The sequence below is a fragment of the Megalopta genalis genome, chromosome 2 (assembly GCF_051020955.1).
Source record: "Megalopta genalis isolate 19385.01 chromosome 2, iyMegGena1_principal, whole genome shotgun sequence".
NCBI lineage: Eukaryota > Metazoa > Arthropoda > Insecta > Hymenoptera > Halictidae > Megalopta > Megalopta genalis.
The window spans coordinates 467,873-482,306 of record NC_135014.1 but is presented as its reverse complement, the minus strand read 5'-3'; the positions used below and the strand labels follow the sequence as shown (position 1 = coordinate 482,306).

General features: G+C 36.5%; 1 protein-coding gene across 6 annotated transcripts; it reads left to right on the top strand.

Moving 5' to 3' along the window:
• Positions 1-3,219: 3,219 nt before the first annotated feature.
• On the top strand, positions 3,220-14,293 carry LOC117223559 (Zinc transporter 77C). Of its 6 annotated transcripts, none has more exons than XM_033475908.2 (9): positions 4,832-5,499; positions 5,593-6,287; positions 7,815-8,007; positions 8,943-9,053; positions 9,592-9,890; positions 11,147-11,388; positions 11,454-11,632; positions 12,127-12,213; positions 12,638-14,293. In XM_033475908.2, exons 3-9 carry the CDS (start codon positions 7,819-7,821, stop codon positions 13,016-13,018), a joined length of 1,488 nt encoding a protein of 495 aa, XP_033331799.2. In that variant the 5' UTR covers positions 4,832-5,499; positions 5,593-6,287; positions 7,815-7,818; the 3' UTR covers positions 13,019-14,293. The 6 variants fall into 6 exon arrangements, with proteins under 6 accessions (XP_033331802.2, XP_033331803.2, XP_033331799.2 ...); XM_033475909.2 differs by having other exon boundaries at positions 4,832-5,918; positions 6,030-6,287; XM_033475911.2 differs by lacking the exons at positions 4,832-5,499; positions 5,593-6,287 and adding an exon at positions 3,220-3,373.
• Positions 14,294-14,434: the final 141 nt, after the last annotated feature.

Below are 14,434 nucleotides of genomic sequence, written 5' to 3'. Positions count from 1 at the left end.
CTCGAAATGTATATCGTTCCGACACATTTACCGGGCCGTTTCTTCTTCAGAAATGTCTACATAATCCGATCCTGGGCAGAGTTTTCATGCCGAATAAAAAACTTTTCATAAAAATACAAAAATATTGCGCAGAAACTGTTCACGTCGACACTTTTTTGAACTTTGACATTAATTTATTGCTATTTAGGACCAAAAACAATTAATAAATTGCATGCCACTATATTCGGGAAACTCTCCTCTATCTTTTAACACCAATTAGAACTTTCTAACGTTTTTACTTTTCATGAAATACCTCATTTTTGTCGAAAATTTTGGGTTTTTACAAAAGTTCGTTTATTTAAAAAGCTGAGGATGATGGAGCAATTCGGTTTTCGGATTCTTGTTCAGGGAGTGAAGCTTTACAAGAATTTGATAATGGCTATAGGAACCCAAAAATTTGGATTACCACTTCTAAACCGCCATATTAAATTTTAGTTCGTGGAAGTTTGCAACTAGTTCAGATGGCAGTTAAAACAGTGACCCAAAAATTTACTAAGAATCGAGTCCCCTGGCTTGCATCATAGGAGTTCCAAATATCAGAAGCGAAAGTTTTGTCGAAAGTTTCGTATTCTAATGCGCATGCATACATAAGATTATATAGCTTGAACATAGTATTTATCCGTTTTCCAATGTTTTTAATTTTTCCTTATGATTCAACCATCTCAAATTTTGAAATACATTTTTGTTTTTTAGATAGTAACATCTCAATGAAAATTTCATTAAATGGTCATAGAATCATAAACGTATCGTTTCAACTAGATATATTTAAATACGTTAGATGAACAACAATACATTGTTCAATAACCTGTAGTAAAAATGTAAATTTCCTACGTTTCTCGAGATCAGATGTAAACGTACCACTGTCTTTGAGTTTTCTTGTAATTAACTTATAAAGATTACCGAGAAACGATTATATTCTCGGTGTGTGCCTTTGACTTTATGCAAAGCGTGTCTATTGTTATGCTTAATTATTCGCGGAACAAGTTATTGATAAGGGAAATCTCGGGGTCATGTAACCCGACAAGAGCGTTGTAATTATCGGGAGACTATATTTGATGTGTAACAGCGTATTGTTATTGTTATATTAAGAAATCGCGATCAGATTTTTCGAGGTAGACGAAACTTTCAGTTGGAGACCTTACTTAGTCTTTCTCCTCTCTCTCCGTTTGCCATTAGAAGACATTTCTAAATCCATATACATAATACTCGTAAAAACTCGCGGTACCTGGTGTTCGCGAATTTTATTATGAAACCAATCATGCAAGACTGCACGAGCTTTTGTGGTCGTATTGGAGATTACATTGCGCCGATGGTTCGTCAACATGGAGAACACGATACATTCGAATAAACCAGAGTTGCGAGTATTAAATTTTCTGTCTCTGTCATCCGATTCACCCTGTTCTATCTCGGGAATGCATTAATCGGGGGATTACGCTATCAATCCAGGAAAGAATTACTTTCGAAATTACAAAATATTGAAATTATATCACTGCGGCAAACTTTTCATTGCTCGTCAGAAAGTAAAACGAATCGCATTCGAATAGTACATTATTATATGTATACTAATTAATAGACGGCAGATTTAATTGCATTTATGGCAGATTATTTTATAACACAAATTATTGCGAAGGGAAATTAATTTTTATTTTTTATGTCGAACAAAATTCATCTGCAAAGAAGGTTTCATTTTTTACCTTTGTCAGTCTTTGAAAAATGTCTTCTTTCGTGATTACTCATTGGCTGTTGTTACGAGTATTTGAACGTTAATCTTGATATTCTTGTGATAATACGATCCAATAACTACAATTGTGCAAAATTATTCTTAGTGTGAATCTCTGTTTCAGGAAAATACCAATTATATTACTCTGCTAATTAATTACCGAAATGCCTGCATGATGTTTAGTTTATGAGAAAATATTATGAACAAAATCTTATGCGTTGGATAAGTTATTGCACTTTTTTAATTACTTTCTGCTTCTTAAAATTTAGGGGTTTTTCGAGGGCAGGGGTACTATACTTGCTTATAAACAGCGGAACTTTATGCAAAATTAGAAGGTACCTTTTTTAATTTCAAGAAACAGTAATTGAATAACAATATACGTTTCCTGTTAATCATTTTAATCATCTCCTGACGTTTTTACCATGTATCGCATCGCTTTTCTCATTAATGAGTAAAGATTACTTATTCACCGGAAAATAAATGTTTCTAAATGTTTTAAATATTTCTATTACACAGATTTCGTTTCAGAATACTCTATTGCTGAGACACGGTTGCTTATTAATTGTCGCGACTTGCGGGGACTGTTTCGCGCGTAGTAGAAAATTTATTCTTCAAACTTTGGGACAACGTGGGCGTGAATTCTTCTGGTCTAGAAGGAGTGATCTATAATTCACAACAAAAAGTTTCTCTCAATCAGTATTCCTTTGAATGAATAAGGCATAACTTAATGTTTCGTATCTGCGTAAAAGTATGTATACATATGTATTTAGCTGTGACGACAGAGTGAGATTATAAAGCAACCAACGGTGTCACAAAGAAAAGTTTAGGTCCAGTGACCAACACGCGATAGTAAGTTCGTGTTGCGTGAAGTGTTCATTTTACAAAATGATTATCTTGTTAGAAATTAGACGTACCATATTAAATCGTTTATACAATAGAGAAAGAGAGAGAGAGGGAGGGAGAGAGGGAGGGAGAGAGAGAGAGAGAGAGAGAGAGGGAGAGAGAGAGAGAGAGAGAGAGAGAGAGAGAGGGAGAGAAAGAAAGAAAGAAAGAAAGAAAGAGAGAGAAGTATTTGAACTTTGCGATATTTTATGCAGTTTCCTAAGTAAATTGCAACAAAGACAGTTTTTAATTTACATCAAGGAATAAAATTTTCTTTCTAAAACTGTATTATGACAGTAGTTATAAATTGGTACCAGACAAATTATTTGCTTGCATGATTTGCTTGTATTGCGGACAATGTTTTCCGATGTTTTCTAAAATTCCAGGTTCCTTTTTTATCCGAATAGATTTTGGATCTCTGATATTATCGTGAATTCGCTACAATGGCTTCCGAAAATGGAACGCGACGGACTACGTTGTTTTTATCAGGGAACAGTTGCGGTTCCGTGTTTGTATATTATTGATCGTTCGATAATGAAAATGATAATGCCGGGTTATCGAGTGTCGCCTACTTTCAAGATGATTACAATGGACAAAGATATAGGCTAAGCAACTCGAAGACAGACGTTCCCTCGCCGTTCAGCAATGCACGTTCATTCGGTTTGCGTAATCGTCCGTGAGAATTGATCGGAAGAGGAGTCCGAAAAAACTCATCGTTTCCTACGTATTAAGGTCAGTGACACGTCGGATAGAAAAGCTGACGAAATAATGTAAACAACGGACAATCCTCGACGACCCGCTAACGTCGCGTTTTATTGAAATCTAACAAGTTGCTCGTGTCGCTCGTAAAGGAGCAGCCTATTTAAGATAACGATCGTGCATAATTAGCAGGGGGAAAAAGGCAATTCTTGAAGCACGGTGAACGAGCTGAAATAATTAATTTGATCGATAAGATAAAAATGAGAGTAAAATAAAAATAAGATGGCTATGATCGGTGAATTTTCTAATCCAACCTGGCTGACCTAGGCAAACCGGGTGGTAGAGGTCATGTTCACGTTGTGTTCGAACGAAATCGCATGAAGACGACAAATAATGATCGGAGACGCGGACATTTCAGAGTTCAAAAGCTATTACGACGCCCGGATGTTCGTAACTAACTCTCTGATGGCCCCCACATCTAGCACACGTATCCACGGTGCACAGAGCTGTTAAGGTGCATACGCAATTGTATTAGAGCACTGCAGAAGTATGCATATGATCAGACACGAAACACCCACTAGACATCTGTTTGTAATTCCTCACTTCGTCGAGATATAGCAAAATTTTAGAACACAAGTAACCATTTGCTAATTCTCCTTTTTTTCACACATTATTTGTCGGCGGTTTTCTAACAGTTCTTTTAAATTCAAGATAATAAATAATTAAAAATTTCTTAAAAAATTGTTCAAAAACTGTGTTAATCTCATCCGTAATCTTCGAAATTATTTAGATTCATATAATGCAACAAGTTCTTTTGAAATTATTATTTAAAAGAAAATTATCGAGCTTCTCTTCACACAGTTCAGTCATTGAAAAACCTATTAATTGGCTTCCAGTAACTAAAGACTCATCCCCTTGTTTTAAGCGTATAGGTTTTTCTGTTTTTGTGACTCGTCGATTTCAGAAATTAATTAACGCGTAATTAAATATTTATTTAAGTTATTAAGAATAATTGAAATTATTAACAAAGGTCTGGAGTATCTTGGGTAAAATTATAACCGCAACAAAGTTATGCATCAAAGAGTGCATTATATTTCTGACGTGACAACGCATATTTACAAAGATTTGTTTTTGAATTTAGGAACATTGAAAATGAACAACAAAATCAACGTGTTCCAATAAAATTCTATAAGTGCACGAATAAGATATAATCTACAATATTTATATCAGAAAATCTGATTTGTTAAGTTAATGAAAATTGGTCTTTTATTTCTTGTTATCCCATAAGTGTGGACCCACCTTTAACTACGTTATTATACGTGCAGCTTCTGAAGCTAACATGTTCAATTTAGATCAGGAATGAATGACACATTTGATGGATAGTATGGATGCTTGTCATATCTGATCACCTGTTGCATTAAACAATTGATGCTTTTGATATCCACCATAAAAGAATATAATATGGCGCCGCTGAAATGTCTATACATACTTTCAACTTCATTTGTTCGGGAACGTAAGCCAGCGTTAACAGTTTCGTTCGATGCTTCAACTATTCGGTTTGTCGCTATCCGAACACGAAAACTGTAATTTCACAGAGAAATATAGTCAACGTAGCGAAACGATTACTGCACAGAGCGGCGAAGGTCATACGTAAACGAATGATTTGTCAATACTGATTGTATTGTCACTCGCAGCTTCGGAAAAATAGTTCCTTTGTGCGCGCAGCTATGCAAGAATGTTTAATAAATTCAACTGCCACCGACTGCCCTTTATTCGAAGACAACCCAACGCGCGTTTCTCATACGAAAATATGTATATCATAAATTAAATATGTATGTCAAATGGCTGATTATTGTCTTATAAAAATCACAAGATCGAATCTTCAAAGACATTTTACAACACTTCTGGCAACACGTGCTTCAACGAAGAACTTCATCGAACAATTTTCCATGGACTCTCCCACTAACAATAACTGGACAATGCACTAATAAAACCGCTCATTTGCTCGATGGTGATACGTTCAGTGTCATCGCGCACTAGTCACTACGTAAATATCCTGCAATTTGAACAGAGTCTAACTTTTCGGCGTCCTCATCTCTGACTCACTTTGCCATGGTCCACAATGATTCAAACACCCTGGATCGAACGGTTCTCCGAAGGTAACGGGACGACGGGTGGGGATACGTCAGAGGACAACGGGGTAGTAACCATCATCGGTTCGACTCGAGACAAACAATAAAGCTTTTTCGTAGGTAAATGAGAGGACCGATGTCGGCGCGGGTCAACGATAGCGGCGATAGCCAAACTGTTCACCGAGCTGAATGGTTAAACGCAGAAGAACCGTGGTAGCGGTAGCATCGTCAATATCGTCTCGTCCGGTGAATTGTCTCGTTCGGATCGTCGCTGATCCTCATCTCTTTTGATCGGTCGCGGCAAAGACAGCTGTCGTTGTTTTGAGTACACGTGGGAATAGTGTTATTATCGTCATCGGTGTCACAGTGAATCTGTGGATGCAGCGTGTCCCATTTATCGGTGACGGTTTCAGAAGAGAGAAAATTGGATCGAAGATTTACTGAAAGTAAAGTGGTGCACAGTGAATCGTTTCGGTGGACCCTCTTTCGTCTGTTGGCCGTGATCCTTTTAAGAGAGTCCTCTGTATCTATTTCCCCATCTTAGTTTATATCCACAGGTCTCGCATGTCCTTCGTCTCTCTTCCGTGGCTCGTTCGTCTGACCGATGACAATCACGGAGTGTTACAACGTTTTTCGACCGAGTCAGGCTGCTACGTTTCGATAGAACAGGATTCATGATATCAATTGTTCGGCAACGACGGACTTGAAAACTGCGAGGATCACGTTCTGTTCCCAAGGAATGCTTTAACTAGGCGAACGTGTGCATCTTAATCTCGCCTCGTTCTGTCACCGATTAGGAGATTCTCTGAAACACTGTAAGTGCCAGGAATCAAACCTTTCTGGAGAAAGAAAGGAGTTTCTTAAGATGAAATTGTTTCTAAAATTTGGTCTGTGTTTATGATAGAGGGAAAATGTCAGAGGAAAAATATGATTAGGGATCAAAGGGGAAAATTATTGCGATAAGCAAACAAAATTGTCTCAAGGTCGCGTCTTCCAAGATGCGGTCTTTTTAAATGGGACTACACAGTTTCATCAATGTCATGCAATAGCCATGATCATGGCAGATCCAACGACCTTTCTGCGATCAAAATAATTAGTAGACTGTGGATTTTATGCATTCGTGAAAAAAATGGGAAGGTGCAATTTAAAACGGTGAAGAAGTTGAGGTGATTGGTAAATGTCATTACATTAGTTTTAACCAATTAAAATTATGAAAGAAAGAATGATATGTTCGTCTAGCTCCAATCTCTTGTAATTGACGCAAGAAGTTTTTATTTTGTATAAAGATCCGCAGACTAGATGTAATTAAGAAATCGTTACGATACAAATATTGGTGAAATGAAATTATTATCGTTGTTTTCGTTTGATTTTAAGTGTTCAAGGTGTACGAATCGCTTCCAGCATTATTGTTAACTGTTTACAAAAGGAAACCGTATTAAAATAACATTTTCCATTTTGGCACTTACAACGTTTTCTATAAGAAGTTTTCTAACTAAAAAATATGAAATTTGTTACACGAGATTATCAGAATTATACTTCGACGATATAGTGCTTGGGTCATTCTGTGGTTCACTTTCAAAATGGCTGCACTCCCGCGGGAATGCATACACGAACGAAGACGTGATATTATTAAATTGCTACCGTGCAACGATGTTATCTCTGTATAAACGTGTTGCAGAATGTTTACACGGTATTAAGGAAATAACGTTCAGTTTATAACTCCGGAAGCGTCGCGTTTCAGGTTTTTTGCATGTTGTAAAACAAATCATCAAGATAATAATTATTTCTGGGAATGCTTAAACGAATCTAAGTCAAATCTGATGCAAAATGTTTTAGTATCGTTTTAGTATTGAACACTTTCTGGGTATAAAATGTAAGCATCACAACACGCCTAATGAGCTTAATCTTCTGAAATTCAGTAAGTCGTCCTGAATTTTCGGAAAAGTAACAAATAGTTTTAATTTGACGAAAAACGTTAAGATATTACCGAAGTTCCAACAGACAATTTAGCTATCTATAAATAAATAGCTTTAATTCGACGACAAATGTTGCGATATTGCTGAAGAAATATGATGATAATACTGAAAAATTTCACCGAACGAATAACAAAAGGCCAACACACATTTTTATTTCTGTCCGGCAAATAAAACATTTGTCTTCGAGAATTTTTTTTTCGAAAAATGAACGTCCGCGGGGGTTTAAGTCCCAAGCCTGAGATGGTAGAAAAAACTTACTGTGGAAGCGTATGCAACGGTAACCAATCGGTTAGCAGGTGTTTGTGCTCTCGTGTGGTGTCCGGGATAGAATAAGAAGGAACGTTCACGGCGTTGCTTTGCCAGCAGGGTCATGGCTGTGAAAGAATGGTTCAGAAGGCTGCAGCCAGTCCAGTTGTACCTGCTCCTGTTCTTCACCACCGCTTTCTTCCTCGTCGAGATCATCGCTAGCCATGTGACCCATTCGTTAACGTTGCTCCTCAACGCCTATCATATGCTGTGCAACATCATCGCACTTGCTGGTTGCATTGCGTCTATCAAGGTAACATTAAATTATCCGAAGATATTCTTGCTAGGTACCATAGCTGGGTTACCTAGTAAAATTCGATGAAGTCGAAGCAATTTATTTGATAAAATGGAAACCATCTATCGAATGTTTGCACGCGACACGCGCTGTATTAGTTTTATTAAACTCTACAATTGTACAATTAATATTAGCGATATCGTTATAATTATTTCATTGCTAAACGAACAAGTACGTTTGCTTTATCACGTACAACATATGACGTACTTTGCAATTGATAATTCAATTTTACAATTGGCTATCGTTATTTTGTAAGAACAGAATCGTTTCGCAGTCCGACAATGCCTAACCGCAGGCTTCTTGAATGGCGTAATAGAAAAATGATTGCAATTTAGTCGAGACGTTGTTGCCTCATTCACCATAATCGTCGGTCATTGCACCACCCCATTTTCGTTTACAAAATTTGATGTGCGAGAAATTCGTTAAAGAAACTTTGAATAAACGTGGAACAGTTTTGCAGCGATTGGACAAACAAATTACGGTTCGTAAAGCAGTATTATAGTCTCGGCATCGGGTTTAATGAAATGTGAACGAACTTATTACGCTGGTTAATAGAATCTCTTTGGAATTGTTCGACTTCGTTGCTCGCGAGAGTGATTCACAAGAATTAACTGCGAAACCGTTTGAATTTGATTTTTAAATGACGAAGTAATAACGAGGAATTACCTCTAATTAACTTCCTTTCATTGAATCCATTGCAGCGCGTTCACGTATCGACACACGTTTCGAACTTGTTGTCTTGTTATCAATGTTAAAATGGAAGGGAAACAAATCGAGTTTTAGGAGTCTTAATGAGGACTCTATCGCAACCATTTTCATTGTTACCAGACGTGGAAACAAAATTTCTTGTTTATTCGATGCCTCTCAAACAACATGGTATTCATGTTTTGTAGTATAGTCATCGTCAAAATGGCAGCAGTAACTCCAGTTCCTTGCGAAATTCCGTGATCTGTATAAACAATGAGGACCGTGCGTCTCCAACGTCTCTCTCGACTAAGACCAAGGTAACAATGTGATACAGTAAATTCTCCTTAATTCGCGCTCAGATTGTACACAAAAAATGGACATAAAATTTGGGAAGAGGATATGCGATTATTCGAGTCTCGCGATTCGTTTTTATAATTACCGATTATCAAGAACTATAAAAACGAGCCACAAAACTCGAATAATCGTATTTCCTTTTCCCAAATTGTCCATTTTTTTTTGTATAATCTGAGCGTCAATTAGGGAGAATTTACTGCAATTACTAATCAAAATGATAATTCAACTCTGTCCATGTACTATATATTATTTACACTATTTATATTATTATTATTATTATAAAGGGCGTTCCACCTAAAACAGGTCATTTATATTCTTTAATTCCTTATATAATTTGTTATTTATTAACGTTTGCAATTTGTAACTTCTGAATGTTATTTTTCAATGTTTCTTACAGAAGATGTAGCAATATAGCTGGATTAAATAATTAGATGGCCTGTTTTTGTGTACGTCAACTCTATTCGAAACACTTGTTACAGAAAATAATGTTCTGTTTTAAAGCAATCACGATCGGACAGGAGGATGAAGAACACCTTTGGATGGGCGAGGATCGATGTACTTACTATGCTTGTTTGCTGTGTTTTCCTTGCGTCTTTCTGCTTTTCCTTGTTGGTGGAAGCGCTGCAGACTCTGATCCACATAGATCATCTGGACGAAATGCATCATCCTATGCCTGTTTTGGCGATAGGCCTCTCCGGCATCCTTCTTAACGCGTTTTGTTACATATTGATCGGAGGGTACACCTTTAATCAAGGAATCGTCCTGCATGTTACAGTGAATGGGGACGTAATGTTCAGAAGGTAATCGAAATACGAAAGACGAACGGTTTCGTTCATACTAATATATTTTTAATTACGACTTTTTATACCCAAATATTTGTCATACAATTTAAATTGATCGAGTGACTATTTAATTGCAAAACCAGTATGCAAACAACCTTCGTTAATTCTACGGTTTGGTCCAGCCCATTATTTCATTGCGTTTTCTATACGGTAATACTGTCGTTGCTCATGTGAAATGTTCGATGATGTTATCTGCTACCGTATCTCGATAACTGAAACATTCGAATGTGTTTCAACCCGATTAGATTACTCCAGCTTCTTATCAGTTAGTAAAATCATTAGAACAACCTTATTTTTTCTTGTCATTACTTCCAAGCAAGTGTTTCGATTTAGAACCATACTGTGGTTACTACATACGATATAATACGGACGTATGGTGTAAGATACAAAATTTCCTAGAATTTTTTTTATTATCCAGGATGAAGCGAAACGCATGTTGCAAGTTGATTAAAGAAAATTTTGTAGCTAAAAATAAATTATAGATTTCAAATGAGCTTCCTTTTTGCAAACATTAATTTGAAAACCAATAGAGTATTCGAACTCTCAACTAATGTGTGATATTATTGATTTTGATAGGAACTGCTACGGTGATTATTTCGACACATAATAGAATGAGACTTTACTACTGAAATTGTTACATGAAGCTTCAATGTTATCAGTTCCTTCGAAACAAACCGTATCACATAATGCTGTAATGCAAGCGAATATAGATGTCCTTGCAAACTTGATTAATTTTCAAGTTCATGCTATAAACGAATGTGCAGACAACAAAAATCGATTCATCTATTTTACTATTTCACAATCACTCTTACAATTTCATCTTTGCAATTAACCACATTAGCTCCGTTATTATTATAATTACGCAACGAAACGTTTCCGAAGGAAGTGCAATGATAATAACCGTAGTGACATTCGCTTCTTTGCGATAAAGGAAAATGTTAATTATAACCATGATTCTGGGAAACGTTTCTGGTATAGAAACATGTAATAATAAGCACGGATGAGAATAAGTCGAAAAAATTCGAAGCAGTGATTTATGGAGTATCCTATTGTCCTCAAAATACCGAAGGAACAGATTCAATCTCCCGAATAAAACGATCCTCGGTTTGCTTTTTCGTTTCATAATCTCGTAGCATTCTTCCACCTCCATCCTCCCGATTAGCATATCGTATATTAGGATCTCCGCTTTCAGGACTTCTATTATCTGCTTTCAGAAATGTCAGTTCCGAGCCAGCGAAGGAAGGAGAACAGCTATCTTCCCAGACCAGGCGAAGTCCTTTGGGTATACCAAAGAGTCAAGGTTTTCGAGAAACCTGTCGGGATGTGCTCGGCTGTGTTTTTGTGATGCTGGTGTCCGTCCTGGTATACTTCACCGACTCCGACGTGGCCAAATATATCGACCCACTGTTCGCCATTATATCCTCCATCTCCCTTTTTGTTTTGAGCTACCCGTACTGTGAGTAGCTTCATTTTCTTCTCGAACATAATACTGGCTTTCGGTAACACGATCGATAATTACAGTGAAAGAATCGGGCCTGATTCTGCTTCAAACGATACCCAACCACATCAACATCGATTCCTTGAAAAGGGAATTACTGGAAGCCTTTCCAGGTATAGTGAACGTTCACGATTTGCATGTGTGGCAGTTGACGGGGCAGAAGATCATCTCTACCGTTCATATTATCTTCTTGGACCCTATGGTAAGGGTTTCTTGGAAAATAAAGTCTTATAGGGTTGTACTACTGTAGCACGATGGGCTCGGTAATTTTTGAATGCAGATTATTAAAATATGATGTTGAACTGGTGAAAAAAATTGCTTCAGTTATTTTGAAGCTGCTGTAATGATTGAGAAAATAGGTAAATCTCTATGTAACTTTCGCTTTTGTGAAATTAATGAAGAAAATTGGCAATTTGCAAACAGATTCGTAGTCTAGTAAGAGAGATATCAACAAAGTTCTATCGAGAACGTGATACCGCTTGAAAAAGTGTCATTTCGAGACAAACATGAATCAAGTGCGCTTCTCATTTGCATTGTAATCTTATAAATTTTATTTTCGAGACTTCTATGCTTTCGTTCAAGTCGAGAAAATGTTCGAATTTTTTGTCTTTACAATGGTCTGACTCTTTAAGAATTTGTGTTTTAGAATGAAAAATTTGTGCTGAATTAAGAACCTGAAATGATTTTATTTTCTAGGTATATGCCAGTATTACCAATCAAGTGACGGAATTTTTCATTGAGATGGGTATCACGCAAGTGACCATTCAACCAGAATTCCATAAAGTATGTATGAAATATAATTCTATAATGAATGTGCGCATGTTTTGGTATCTATACAGGATGTCCAAAAATTTTGGTACTTCAAGGGAAATTAAGGGTTCCTAAGATCGTTTGAAGTAACCTTTTTCGAGCTCAGCTAGCGCAAGGTGGCCAAGCCAACGAGCAGCGGAAGTCCAGTTCCGCGGATTGGTTCGACTTACGCGAGCTCGCCTTTTATTGGTTAGTGTTTTTCGTTAATAACTCGTTAACAAATCGCTAAGGAAAAAGTTACTTCAAATGACCTCAGGAACTTCTTGGAAATACTACAATTTCGGGATATCCTGTATAAAGCGTTCAAATATTAACGAGAATCACTGTAGTGTCTAGTCCACCTCTGTCGACATTAAATATCTAGAGTTATTATAATCTGGGTTTTTTGCTTAAATAGATCAGGCCTAACAGGGAAAAAACAGGTTGTCTAATTCGCTGCCATGGCGAGCATTGCAGTTCCTCCCAATGCTGCTCTAAGGAAAAGTTCATGGAAGACTCGTGCTCGCACGTATCGACGGAACAAGTGCAATCGATAAACAAAAAATTGGAGAGGAAAGAAGTTGTTCCGACTCCGTTGGTGGTCGATTTGGAAGGATTTGCCGTCACTGGCGGCGAGGCAACTACTAAGGGGTATATGGTGGGCCGAATCGCTAGTCGATCGAACGATGGACAGGCAGAAAATAACAAAGATGACGCGGAAGACAATCCTTACGCGATAACGGTGGACGTTAGTAACCAAACGTGCAGCACCAGTCGCAGTGCCGAGCCAGAGTCTTAACTTTAAGACAATAATTAGAGGAACAATTTTATTTTTACATCGCTATATATTTTTAACAAAAGATAATCGAATATCGAACGGACCACAGAGTAATAAGTTTGAACTGATATAATCGTAACTTTTCATCTAGTAACCTTTTATTGTTTATATCAAGGCTCGGAATTAATTGCACATGACAGAGCATTTACGGAGACTGCTCTTGAAATATGCTGCAGATCTTACAAATGGGATTAAATACCACTCTGCTGCACATTTCAGAGCAGTCTTCGAAAATGCTCTGTTGCCTGTCGTGTGCAGCTAATTCCGAGCCCTGCTTTATGTCACAATTGTAATATTCATTTCTGACTATGAAAATTAGTATTAACTAATGTGGTTGCTACAAAAAGTAATGGAAATGTCGATTGTTAATCTTAATTACCTGTTGTTAGTTCCTCGTTTTAGTCATTTTACGTCTAAACACTGTCTATAATTAGTCACGTTTTATCTTCGACGGAATACAACGGGACATAAAGTATTTTGTATTCTTTTTTTACACGAGAAACTATATTTTAACAAAGAAGACTGGAATGTGAAGTAAATACTTCAATAACTTGTACATACAAATAATACAAATAAGCTCAATTCTAAAAAGGTATTTTTAACAATTTAATACACACGATCAACATTTGATTTTCAATTATTCGTGCGGGAATTGTGTAGATAGACTGCGGATCTTGCAATCAATTGCAAATCTTTGCATCAATTGCAAAATGTAAAAGTTACATACAATGACTCCTGTTAATATTCGGACACTTTTCAAAACGCAATAACTTTTTTAAAACTAAGATAAACGATTTGAATTTCATTTAGATGATAGAGGGTCTAGTATACTAGGCTAGTATACTAGAAATTCAAGTCGTTTAGTTCAATTCTAAAAAAGTTATGATAAGTGAAAGGATAAGTGTTCGAATATTAACGGGAGTCACTGTAGAGAGTGTGTTGCTTCTTTTCTCAACTATCTTAATAAGTAGATATTAATATGACTGTATACTCAAATTCTACAATTCGTTTCACTCTCGTGTTTCATCCACTCATTTCTATCATAATTGCATAAAATCCAGGGACTATGTATGAATAACATTCACTTCCAATATTATACACTTTTTATACAATTAATCAGACTGAAAATGCGCATATCATTTGTTAAAAATTAACCAAAAAGTGTCAACATTGAATGTATCTGTGGCGTTACGAATGTATAAAATGTAATAAATACTTCATTTTGTTGTATTACTATATTATTTGTCATTTGTATGACTCCAATGTGGCCTCAACTCGCATAACTTCCCCCGGATTTGCATTTTGAGCAAGAAATTCAATAATTTTGAATTTCACCATTTCAGATAACACATACAAGATTAGCAATCTCGTATGTTA